General features: G+C 49.6%; 1 protein-coding gene across 1 annotated transcript in view; it reads left to right on the forward strand.

Annotated features, from left to right (window-relative positions):
* TOP1MT (DNA topoisomerase I mitochondrial) overlaps nucleotides 1-13,123 on the forward strand; it is a 100,453-nt gene that overhangs the window by 19,402 nt on the left and 67,928 nt on the right. The window contains 2 exon segments of the mRNA XM_082259820.1: nucleotides 1,747-1,818; nucleotides 1,820-1,933. Of these exon segments, the coding sequence (XP_082115946.1) occupies nucleotides 1,747-1,818; nucleotides 1,820-1,933 (186 nt within the window).

Genomic DNA, 13,123 nt, shown 5'->3' on the forward strand with positions numbered 1-13,123 from the left:
CCCCTCTCCTCCCTCCTCCTTCTCCCCTCTCCTCCCTCCTCCTTCTCCCCTCCCTCCTCCTTCTCCCCTCCCTCCTCCTTCTCCCCTCCTCCTTTCCTCCTATTCCTCCTCTCCTCCCTCCTCCCCTCCTCCTATTCCTCCTTTCCCCCCTTTCCTTTCCTCCTTCTCCCCCCTCCTTTCCCCCTCAAACCCCCCCCCCCCCCAATGGAGTTTTTTATGCTTCTGTTACTGTTTGTTACAAAACTCTAAGCAAACGGAGATTATGCCAGCTGGGAAGCCTTTTTGCCTGCCTAGTCATACTCCTGTAGAGGGCAGCATAACCCTATGGTGAAGAATATGGAGTTGTCTGTCAATTAATTTTTTTGGTGAGTAGAAAAATCCTATTCCCCTTATTTCCAATAAGACACAAATAAGTTAAACGGGTGTATAAGGCAGCAGTGTGATCCAGTGTAAGGGGGCAGAAAGCTGGAGCATTGTGTGTATGAGGCAGCTGTGTGATCCAGGGGGAGGGGGTAGAGAGCTGGAGCATTGTGTGTATAAGGCAGCTGTGTGATCCAGGGGAAGGGGAGCAGAGAGCGGGGGCATTGTGTCTATAAGGCAGCAGTGTGATCCAGGGGGAGGGGAGCAGAGAGTCCAGGGCATTGTCTATAAAGCAGCAGTGTGATCCAGGGGGAGGGGAGCAGAGAGCGGGAGCATTGTGTCTATAAGGCAGCAGTGTGATCCAGGGGGAGGGGAGCAGAGAGCCCAGGGCATTGTGTCTATAATGCAGCAGTGTGATCCAGAGGAAGGGGAGCAGAGAGCTTGAGCATTGTGTCTATAAGGCAGCAGTGTGATCCAGGGGGAGGGGGGCAGAGAGCGGGAGCATTGTGTCTATAAGGCAGCAGTGTGATCCAGGGATAGGGGGGCAGAGAGTGGGAGCATTGTGTGTATGAGGCAGCAGTGTGATCCAGCGGGAGGGGGGCAGAGAGCCGAAGTATTGTGTGTGTGGTACTAAAACCAAAATTAAAAATGTAATGTATTGTAGCTTACCAATCATTAGATGTGGCTGCATTCGTGTTTTTTTTTTTCTTCAGGCTTCCTTCCAATTTTCACCTTGTGACCTGGACAGAAACACACCTCTTGTATTAGAGTGCCCCCACACTGGATGAAGGAGTAACAGAGAAACCATTGGAGAGCAGCATTGTAAATCTGGGGTTTGGGGGGGGGGGGGGGGGTGTATGCACTAGCAGATTTAGACGCACTAACAAATTAAAGCTAAATTCAGTTCACACTTTATAAGCAGTTGCATCAAACTGTTTGTTTAAGTAAAAGCTGATGATTGTAAGCACTCCTGTCCGTAGTAAATGGTATGTTTCATCCTTTTAACTGCTACATCTACAGAACAGCTTGTTCTGTTGAAAAACAGACGCACCAGATCACCAGGTGAAAATAAAGGAAAGAATACCTAAAAGAAAACTGAGGTCACCAAATCTAAGAATTAGTAAGCTGCAATATGTTTGCTTTTGGATTTAATACCGCTTTGAGGGTTGGAGGCAGGTACAGCCTTGGGGACACAAGGATCTGGCAATGCAGTAAGTGTTGAATGCATAGATATCGATGGAGGTTGCACCACTGGAACAAAGTTGAAGGTAGGAGATGAGGCCTTGCAGAGAAGAGTCGCAATGTACCTTGGGAACAGGTTGTAGATTTCCAAGCAGATGAACAGTTAGCGTACACAGCATCTGATGGGTGTTTCTTGGTTGACAGCTGGCCTTGAGAGCGGGCAATGAGAAGGAAGAGGGTGAGACGGCTGACACTGTGGGCTGCTGCTCCCTGCGGGGTCGAGCACATTCAACTGTTTCCTGAGCTGGATGGTCAGAAGCATGTGGTAGAATTCGACTTCCTGGGTAAAGACTCCATAAGATACTACAACAAGGTGCCTGTGGAGAAAGAGGTGAGGACCTGTGCTGTGTCTTAGGACACCGTTCATACTCGCATGTCTGTTTTATAAGCTGCTAGATTGTGAAATATGCAGTCATACCCGGTTGCCCCGAAAGTAAGACATCCCCCGAAAATAAGATCTACTTACAGTTTTACCTCTCGCTGAAATATAAGGCATACCCCCGAAAATAAGACCTCCCCGATAATAAGGCCTCCCCCAAACCGTAGCGGCGGGCGCAGACAGGAAGTGCGAGGTCTCTTTTAATCAGAGAGCCCGCGCCGCTGCCAGGACAAGCTGCTGCCTGCTGCTCGCTCTGCCCTTACGGAGTCTGGCTGACTCACAATTAAACAGTGAGTCGCGTGGGGCAGGAGTTGGGCACATTGTGTGGACACAGGGGTGACTGAGGTAGGGGAAATGTCTGATAAAGGGGTGGGGTGGATGTCTGGTGAAGGTGTCCACTGGCACAGGGGTGGGGGGAGTGGGATCACTCAAAATGACACAGGAGGATCAGAGGGGGCAATCAAAATGACTCAGGAGGATGTAATTTGCTGGTTTGTGACGACAACTAATACCGTAACCGTATACAGGTAATACATTTCCTTTTTTTTTGTTCAACAATAAATGTGTACCGTATTCTTCTTCATGGAAAAATAGGACATCCCCTGAAACTAAGACCTAGCGCATCTTTGGGAGCAAAAATTATTATAAGACACTGTCTTATTTTTGGGGAAACAGGGTAATAGTTGGTTATTTTCAGCAAACCAGATTCTTACAGAAGACATATATTTAAACAATCTTTATTTCTCTTTCATTCGACGGACACATCGCTCCATAAATCATAACTACTGGGTTATATGGTCTCCTCCAGGAGTAGGATTAGGCAGAACAAAAAATAACACCTGGCTACGCCCATGGGCCATCCTCAGCTTGGTATATAACCCCCTCTCTGCTGTAGGTAATCAGTTTTAATCTGTCTAGTCAGGAGTAAGGACCTAGGCTCCCGGCTGGGATCTCTGGTCCTAGCAATTTTTTTCTCCTTCCTTACATCTTTTTGTGTTTTCTCTCGGGAGATATAGAATAAACTGGCTGGGCGACAGGCTGGAAAATCTTGACCCAGTGCTCCCCCCAGCCAGCTCGCACAGACCGCAGCTACGCGCAAGGTCGGCCATAACATAGCCTCACGGACAGAGGCTGGCCCGAGAGGCAAGTGTCTCGCAGGGTCACATACGACCGTGCTTGGGTCTTAAGGCCCGTACACACGTGCAGATTGTCGGCCGCCGAACGATCGGCCGATTTTCGGCTTGTTAGTATGATGCTTCCGACAGCCGACCGCACTTTCGGCCGAACAGAATCTGTCGTGCAAACATTAAAATTTTTGTATGCTGACACCAGAACGACCGATTGTTCGCCAGTCAGTACAGAATTCGGCCGACAGAAAGCAGATTTGCAAGACTGGGCATGCTCAGAAAAGAAAAAAGACAAGGAAAGTTAACCATCACATGACATCACTTCTGCAGTCGGCTGTTGTTGGCCGACAAAATTCGTGTGCAGTCTTTTGCACTTTTCAACAGACACGACAGCCCTCGTACAAAAGACGGCCGATCGTTCGGCCGACGATCGGTACGTGTGTACGGGGCTTTAGTCGCAGCAGTCACTTGGCCGACGGCTCCCCTACTTCAGTGGTGAGGATTCTCTCTGGAGCGTTACCCGCACCATGGAAGGGTGGGGTAAATACAGTCCCCCCCCCCCCCCCTTTTGGCAGTGTTTTGGGGTGGAAGCGGGTATCCTCCAGGAACGGTCGGACCTTAAATCCCTCAGGGAGCTGGGCTTCCCCCCACTCCCTTTCCCCCCTACCTGGACCTGGAGTCTGGTTGGGGGTCCCAGGGCAGAGGATGCAGCAGAGACCCCTGGGGTCTCCCCCGCTAGCCCCACTCTGTAAGGGTCCTGGGATAGTGTGCGTCCTGCCCTGGTAGTCTGGAGGGGTCCCAGTGTAGGAGACCCCCCTAGGTGCATGCCTTACTGTTTGTAGTGTGGGCATAATTCAGGGGGGGTCCCAGTGCAAACATTGGTGCAGAGTGCGCAGTGGAGTCTTTCCTAAACGTGGGTCCTACCTTCATGTGGGTCGCCTTGCAGAGGGCGCAGGGAAGAGATCCTGGCAGCATGCTTCAGCATCTGTAGCTGATGGCTGCCTTTTTCCCTTAATCTGGCTGGTCTCCGGTTGGCGGCCATGTTTGTGTAGCCCGATGTCACTGGGGCCATTTTCTCTTTGGCTTGTCTCCGGCTGGCGGTTATATTTGTGTAGCCCGATGTAACGGGGGCAATTTTCCCTTCAGTCCGAGATATGCTGGAGACGATCGAAGCCGTGTGGGAATACTGAAGCTCCTCCTCTTCCTCCTAGGTTTCCTCTTCCTGTGCCTGGGACAAATGAAATGGGATGGCGTCCATGATGATGCTGGGCTCAAATTGTCGGCGCTCCTCCGGTCGGTAGTGTTAGTCCTTGGGGGTCCCTGCTATCTCTCTCTCTGCTGATAGGTACCCTGAGCCTTGAGGGATCCTTTAGTGGGACCAGAAGATCATTTTTTGTAAAGGTCTTCCTTTGTTTATGGAGCCTCAGGGTCACATCTCCTCCATTGACCCCCTCATGGAGGTGGCAGGTCCTTTGGAACTCCAGCTTCCCATGGTTGCACTGATGGTCCTGCAGTCCTTGGTGTCCTGGGTGCAAGTGGCGTGTGGGCAAATCCCCCACCTTCCCCTGCTCAGGCTGTCTTCATCCAGATCCATCAGGTAGTGAGGATGATTCCTCCATGGTCGCAGCAGCGAATGAAAAAGCACTGGTAGATGCACTTTTCACTGCAGTGCGTGAGACTTTAAAAATGGAGGAATGCGGCTGATGTAGCCACAGATGTGGATGTGTCATTTGGTACGTATAAGTCACCTCGTACTCCAAAGGTGTTTCTTTATGTGCCTTATTTTGACGGGTTTTCCTGTAAGGAATGGGAACAACCAAAATTACCCTTAGTGGTCCCCAAACGTTTTGTTGTACGTTACCCTTTTGGGGAGTTCCTTTTAAAAAAGTGGACTAGTTCACCAGTGGTAGACCCTTATGTTTCCAGGTTGAATAAAGCAACCATCCCAGTAGAGGAATCCCCGCCCTTTAAGGACCCGGCTGACAGGAAATTGGAGGCTATGGCACGCAGCATGTTTACTATGGCTGGTTCGGCATTGCGGCTAGTCTTTGCCTCAGCCCTGGTGTCTCGGACCCTAACTGAGTGGGCCAAGCTTATGTGCCAGGGCCTGGGGATTGAGCAGATCCCCGCTGCTTATATTGATTTAATTGACCAGTTGGTCCATGGGCTGCAGTTTATTTGTGATGCAGCTTTGGATACAGCTCCTCTGCTGTCCAAACTTTGTTTCAGTGGTGGTGATTAGTCGCGTGCTGTGGCTTAAGAATTGGTCCACAGACCAAGCCTCTAAGAAAGTGCTCATTGATTTGCTCTTTTAAGGTGATCGCCTGTTCTGGGCTACCTTGGATGATATCATTAAGGGTATATCATGGGGGAAGAGTACCTTCCTGCCACAGTCAAGGAAAGGGATGGAGCCATGTCGCAGACGAGGGCCCTCCTCAGCCCATAGAAAATCATTTTGCGGTTCTGGGATGGAGGCTAAGGGAAATAGATCTTTTAAATCTTCCCCAGGATGTTCCAAGCAACCTTGGTCTGGTAAGCCTAGAGTTAGCTTCTCCGGACCAAGCAGACAAGACCCCTTCAGCATGAAGGTCTGCCGTCACCCATTATTGGGGTGGAGGGACATCTTCGCTGGTTTCCGGCCCTGTGAACTTCTTTTGTGAGCGTCCAAAGAGATCCATGATATGTTTCTTTTGGTGGTTCCCAGAAAGGGGGGCAAAGTTTGTTCTTTTCAGGTTTTTTAGGTCCTGAGTCTCCTTGTGCGGATTTAATTCCTGCAAAGGTTCATGTAATGTCCAAACTACCTAAGGTCCCCCGTATCCTTGTCCAGGGAATTGAATTACCTAGATCTGATTTTAATTTTGACCAGGGTGGTCCTTACTCTGGACAAATTTCAGGAACCACAGGCCGTGATTCACCAGCTGCGGTCACACAGATAGTTACATAGTTGTTGAGGTTGAATAAAGACAATAGTCCATCCAGTTCATCCTGTGTAGGTGTGTGTGGCCGTAATTATTTCTCATACCCCTGAATGTTCTGATCCTTGAGATGTACGTCCAAGACTCTTTTGAAAGCAACCATACTTCCCGCAGAAACCACCTCTTGTGGTAGAGACAAGGAAAAATGTTACCGTAAAGTGTGGGCCATCCCCCTGTATTTAGTACACAAAAAAATGGGAGAAAAGAAGATGGGGTTTGAGGGCCCTAATGAGATGTTTAAAATCTACTGCGAGGCAACATATTTGTTAAAAACACATGTTTAATGAGTTTCCATATATAAAAAAAACACAAATTGGATAACCAAGTGGTGGGTCTCAATATAGAATGATGGAAATGGTCCCTGTGCAGCCAACGCGTTTCGCTTGGTTTTGCTTCTTCGGGGCTAAGAGACCAGAGAACCAGCTAGTTTTCCATTGAGTGCAGGATCATAAGGCAGACAAAGTTTTCGTCGATAGACTGGTTTGCATAGGCGAATACCAATAGTGCGTAATTTGCAGTGATGGTGTAATGATCTATTTGTATCCTTTTGGTTATCCAATTTGTGTTTTTTTTATTTTGTTATGTCATATGTTAAATGTATGTACGTCTAGAGAGCATGTTGATACATGCCTTTTTTATATATGGAAACTCATTAAACATGTTTTTAACAAATATGTTGCCTCGCAGTATATTTTGATCATCTCATTAGGGCCCTCAAACCCCATCTTCTTTTTTCCCAATTTTTTGTGTCTTGTGGTAGAGAATTCCACAATCTTGTAGCCCTAACAGTAAAGAACCCCCTGCGTTGCCTGAGGTTAAAACGCTTCTCCTCTAATCGCATTGTATGCCCTCAAGTCTTCATGCAATCCTTTTGACTGAATAGCTTTTTTTCTATGTTGAGATCACCTTTGAGGTATTTATAAATTGCGATCATGTCCCCTCTCAGGCGTCTCTTCTCCAGGGAGAATAAATCAAGCGATTGCAGACGCTCCTCATAATTAAGGTCCTCCAATCCCCTAATTAGTTTATTTGCCCTTCTCTGGGCTCTCTCCAGCTCCAACACATCCCTCTCTCCCCCAATTTGCAAACCGGTTCTGAGTCTGGTGGTATCCACCTTCAAGACATTTCTGTTTGCACAGTCCTACATGCAGCGCCTTTAGCAGGTTCGGTTCCACAGGAGGATACCGAAAGTTTGTGGCAAGATCACGGGTTCCTCTGGCAGACGCCGCAGGCCAAGGGCCATGGTAAAGCCAGCATCATCCTTGGCTCAGGCTTCTTCCGCAGTTCCTGTGAGAAATCAAAAGCAAGGATCTTCCAATCATCCTGGTTGCCGTAAACGTCCCCTGGGGGCGTCCTCAGAGAAGACAAGTTGTTCCAAGGGTTAATCTACCATCCTGCTTTAGTGACTAGTTTTAATAGCTTCACTATTGAAAGCCAGGTACTGAGGGATAGAGGTTTATCTGGATCAGTGATCCCTGCTATGGTGAAGGCGAGGAAGTCGTCTTCCAGTAAGCTATACCATCGTACGTGGAAAGGGTACAGTTCTTGGTATGAGTCGACTGGCGCTCAACCTCGATCCTTTTCTGTGGCTCAGATCTGGCAGCTAGTGAGTCCATTCGGAGGTCAGACTCTCTTTTTGAGGTTACGGGACAGACCAAGAAAAGGGCTGGCTGCTTCCTCGGCTACCATCTCCAGATGGATCAGAGAGACGGTGTCTCAGGCCTGTTCCATTAAAGGTCAGTTTCCACCTTTCCCTGTCACGGCGCATTCTAATCGGGTGCTGAGTGCTTCTTGGGCCTTCCGTCATCATGCAGCAATATCGTAAGTTTGCAAGGCAGTCACTAGGTGTTCGGTTCTATAAGGTAGATACTTTGGCATCTGCAGATGCTTCTTTTGGGCGTAACGTTTTTCAGGCTGCTGTTAGAGGGGCTGTTCCCTCTAGAGGGGTGTTTTTCTTTAAACTTTTATTGTTCAGATGGGGCTCCTGTGCCCCGGTTAAGGCTTCTGTGTCCTTGTTAAGGGCACTTGTGTTTAGCATTGGGGTATTTTCCCCACCCGTCATTTTCCTTTTGGTACTGTTTTTGGACGTCCCACTAGTTATGATTTATGGAGCGCTGTGTCCCTCAATGAACGAAAGAGAAAATGGGATTTTTGTACTTACAGTAAAATCCATGTCTGGGTTTGACGGACACAGCACCCACCCCTCTAGAAGTTTTGATACTTCTAATACTACTTGCTACCAAACTAATTACCTAAAATGCAGAGAGGGGTTATATACTAAGCTGAGGACAGCCCATGGGCGTAGCCAGGTGTTTTTTGTTCTTCCTACTCCTGGAGGAGGCAATATAACCCAGTAGTTATGATTTATGGTGCGCTGTGTCTGTAGATAAACTCAGAGAAATGGATTTTACGGTAAGTACAAAAATCTATTTTTTTTTTATTTTTAACTACTAACTACTTGCCCACCGCCGATATACACAGCAGGCTGGCTCCACTGCGCGAACCACTCCTGGGGGGGGGGGGGGGGGCACGCACACTCCCCCATTAGGCCGCGGGGAAGCTAATCCACGGGTCCGGTGGCCTCAATTGCTGTCAAACACAACAGACCGTTGTTCTCTCTGGAATGAACACAGAGCGCCTCTGATCCTCCTATTTAGGATCACGGGTCTCTCAGTTGATTTCACAAGTCCCTCCCCCATACAGTTAGAAAGCACTCCTCTAAGCTCACACTTAACCCTTTGATCGCTCCTGGGTTAACCCGTTCCCTGCCAGTGTCATTTTTACAGTAACAGTGCACAATGTCACTGGTCACCCCAAAAGTGTATAAAATGTCAGTTTGGGGTTCGATTTGTCCGCCGCAATGTCGCAGTCCTGCAAAAAATCGCAGATCACCGATATTACTTGTAAAAAAAAAAAAAAAAAAAAGCGGACTATGACCCTATGAACACCATCCCTACAGCTAAGCACTGAGGTGGTAACATGATGCTTTGGGGCTGTTTCAGGCCGTATTTTGAGGGGCCAGTAGACAGGGCCATGTATTCTACAATCTTGGTTGAGAACCTTCCCGCAGCCAGAACACTGATGATGGGTTATGGATGGATCCTCCAGCATACCAATACCCGAAAACATATCGCCAAGGCAACAAAGAAGTGGCTCAAGAAGAAGCACAGTAAGGTCGTGGAGTGGCCTAGCCAGTCTCCAGACCTTAATCCTATGGGAGCTGAAATTTCGAGTTTCCAAGCGACAGCCAAGAAACCTTAAGGATTTAGGGAAGATCTGTGAAGAGTGGACCAAAATCCCTCCTGAGATGTGTGCAAACCTGGTCACCAACTACATAAAACGTATATCTGTGCTTGCCAGCAAGGGTTTCTCCAACAAGTACTAAGTCATGTTTTGCCTGGGGAGTGTACAGCTTGTATAACAGTGTAAATTTGCTGTCCCCTCAAAATAACTCCACACACAGCCATTAATGTCTAAACCACTGGCAACAAAAGTGAGTACACCCCTAAGTGACAATGTCCAAATTGGGACCAAAGTGTCTATTTTGTGTGGTCACCATTATTTTCCAACACTGCCTTAACCCTCTTGGGCATGGAGTTCACCGGAGCTTCACAGATTGCCACTGGAGTCTCCTTCCACCACCATGCTTTACTGTAGGCAAGACACACTTGTCTTTGTACTCCTACCTGGTTGCCGCACGCTTGACACCATCTGAATCACATCTGTTTATCTTGATCTCATTAGGCCACAGGGCATGGTTCCAGTAATCCATGTCCTTAGTCTGCTTGTCTTCAGCAAACTCTTTGCAGGCTTTCTTGTGCATCATCTTTAGAAGAGGCTTCCTTCTGGGATGACAGCCATGCAGACCAATTTGATGCAGTGTGCAGGGTATGGTCTGAGCACTGACAGGATGACCCCCCACCCCTTCAACCTCTGCATCAATGCTGGCAGCACTCATACGTCTATTTCCCAAAGACAACCTCTAGATTTGACACTAAGCACGTGCACTCAACTTCTTTGGTGGACCATGGCAAGGCCTGTTCTGAATGGGACCTGTCCTGAACCTGTTAAACCACTGTATGGTCTTGGCCACCGTGCTGCAGCTCAGTTTCAGGGTCTTGGCAATCTTCTTATAGCCTAGGCCATCTTTATGTAGAGCAACAATTCTTTTTTCTCTTACGTCCTCCGACAGTCGCCGCCCTCTTCATATTCGTCACAATTGGGTATTAGACTTTGCTCCGAAGGAGTAGCTAGGCAACAGAATATGTCAATATAAAAGTTTTAACACATCCCACCCCCAGGGGGTGGTCCCCTCAGTCAATACCCTCCCACTTCCTGTATCCATACTCCAGTTTCAATGTCTAGCTTGTCAGGAGTAGCTGGATGTCTCTATGCTGGGGCAATTGTCTCAGCCTTTTCTCTATTCTTTTTTGATTTTGTTTGAGTTTTTTCTCTCTGTTTGCTTAGCTGTTTATTTTGTCAGCGTTAGTTGTTCTTTTGATGAAGAGGATTCGTGCGGGCTGGGACTCGGGCTGATCCCCCTGGTCGCAGGTTGTGGGTCAGTGGTTTTCCCGGCCTGCCATTGAGCGTTCAGCCAGGTATCGCTCCTGGCACAGTGAACGACCCATCCCTGTTCGGTGCAGGGATGCTTGGTGAGGTGGCTACCTCACTGGACGCTGTGCGGTTTCTTAACCCCGGTTTCGTGCGTCCTGGATGCGACTCTCCCTGCCTCATGTGCTGCGGTTTGTTCGCATGTGCGGGTCCCCCGCGTCATTAGAAGGTAAGTGTACTTATGTGGGGACCTGTCTGTCGGGGGGGGTGTCAGTCTGGGACTGTGTAACCTGCCTCTATTCACACTATTTGGCTCCCTGTCATTCTGCCTGCACGCTGTGGGCTGCAGGAGGGGGGGCTATGTGGCACTGTGTGTCTGCCTGTTAATGTGTGAAGCGCTGTGTGCTGTGGGGCATGCTTTTGGTCATGTTGGGGGCACTGTACAGCGGTCGCTGCGGCGACCTGCCATGTTGCTTTTTACATGGGTGATGTTGTTACATCGCAGAGCGGGCGAGCGGCGTTTTCGGCGCCAAGCGCCGCCATTTTGCCTGCATCGCCCCGGCCGCATGTTTTCAATGCGGGCGGCCATTTTCTTGTAGCCTCTCATAGGCATTACAAGAGCGCCCTGATTGCATCACTTCCTCTTTCCTGATGTGCACCGATTGAAGCAGCAGCTACTACAGGGGTCCCCTCAGGTTTTAACTTTTCTATCTGCCTGTATCCATTGCCTGTGTTTCTGTGCTATCCCTGTGGGGGTCTCATTAGGCTTGTGTGTGTGGCGGTGGGCTGCGCTCGCCGCGCTTGTTAAGGGGGCTGTTAACCCTTTCTTGTCAGCATAAGTTTTGTGGGGCAATGGATTCTCAGGAGGGCAAATTTCCTGCCACATTGGTGGGTAGCCAGGGGACTGCTGTTTCTCCCCCAGGGGGGGATTTGGCTGTGATTGTGGCTAATCTTGCTGCCCAGGTACAAATGCTGGTGGCTGCTCAATCCACAAAAAGGTCCAGAGTTTCAATTTCCTCTGGTTCAGAGGGTGATGGTGCGGGGGCTGATATGGCCGGGGTCTCCTTGTCGGGGTCCCGTTCCTCCCTGGATCTTGTGGGGTCCGAGGTGGAGGCTGAGGTTGAAGGGGTGGATAATTCTCCCCCTGGCTCGTCTGAAGAGCTTGCACTCATGGATGACTTGGTTGCTTCCATCAAGCAAACGCTGCGCTTGCAAGATGAACCGTGTCCGCCGGCTGCTTTGGCAGCTTATGGGACAAAGAGGAGGCACAAAACATTGCAGGTTTTTCCCTGCACTGATGATTTTCAGAGCGCCGTTAAGGAACAATGGCGTAATATTCGCAAACCTTTTGCGGTACCCAGTAGGTTTAAAATGCGTTTATCCTTTCACGCCTGCTACTGACGAGCGTTGGTGTGTACCGCCCCCTGTGGATCACGCGATCGCGGTTCTGAATAAGTCCACTGCGATTCCTGCTGAGGATACCCCGGTTTTCCGGGATGCCACAGACAAGAGGCTGGAGTCTCTTGCCCATCATACCTATTCTATTATGGGTTCTATGCTGAAAGCTCTGTTTGCTTCCCTTATGGCGGCCCAGGCGGTCGCGAGTTGGACGCAGGTGCTTAGACGCGTTTTGGTGGCTGACTCAGCCCCGCAGGCGACATTGGACATGGTGGATCAAATCCATCAGGGTGTCATGTATTTGTGCGATGCGGACTTGGATATGGTCCCGTTGGCCGCACGTGTACACGGTGTAGCGGTGTTGTCTCGCCGTTTGGTTTGGTTGAAGTGTTGGTCGGTGGACCAATCTTCTCGCAAGCCAATCTCCCTTATGACGGTTCTCGTCTGTTTGGCGAATCCTTGGATACTCTGATTAAGGGGATCACTGGGGGTAAGAGCACGCTCTTGCCCCAATCCCAGAAGGCTAAGTCGGCTCCTGGTAAGAAGCGTGCTTCCTTTCGGCCCTCTCAGGGGTCCTTTCGTGCCTTTCGGCCGCACTTTAAGGGCAAACCGTTCAAAGGTCAGGGCTCTCAAAAGAAGCCGTGGACAGGTAAGCAGAAGTCCGGCCAATCCGGATCCGCTGCCCACAACAGTGCGGCCTGAAGGGGCGCCCTCACCCGGTTCTGGGGTGGGGGGACGCTTGCTCGGTTTTCTACAACCTTGGCTGGCCCGTGTTCGGGACAGGTGGGTTCAGGAAATCGTTCGATCTGGTTACAAGATCGAGTTTCTCGGCCGGAGAGCAGATTTTTTTCCTCAAATCTTCAACTGTCTCCGGAGCGTTTGCGGGATCTGCACCTAGCGGTGCGGGACCTGAGAGCTCAGGGAGTGGTGGTCCCGGTGCCTCATCGGGACAGATTTCGGGGGTTCTATTCAAATCTGTTCACTGTGCCCAGGAAGGGGGGCAAGGTTCGTCCAATTCTGGACTTGAAGGCTCTAAACCGCTTTGTGCGGGTTCGCAAGTTCCGCATGGAATCTCTGCGGTCGGTGGTGGC

The sequence above is a fragment of the Pelophylax lessonae genome (assembly GCF_965119305.1).
Source record: "Pelophylax lessonae genome assembly, chromosome: 5".
Classification (NCBI taxonomy): domain Eukaryota; kingdom Metazoa; phylum Chordata; class Amphibia; order Anura; family Ranidae; genus Pelophylax; species Pelophylax lessonae.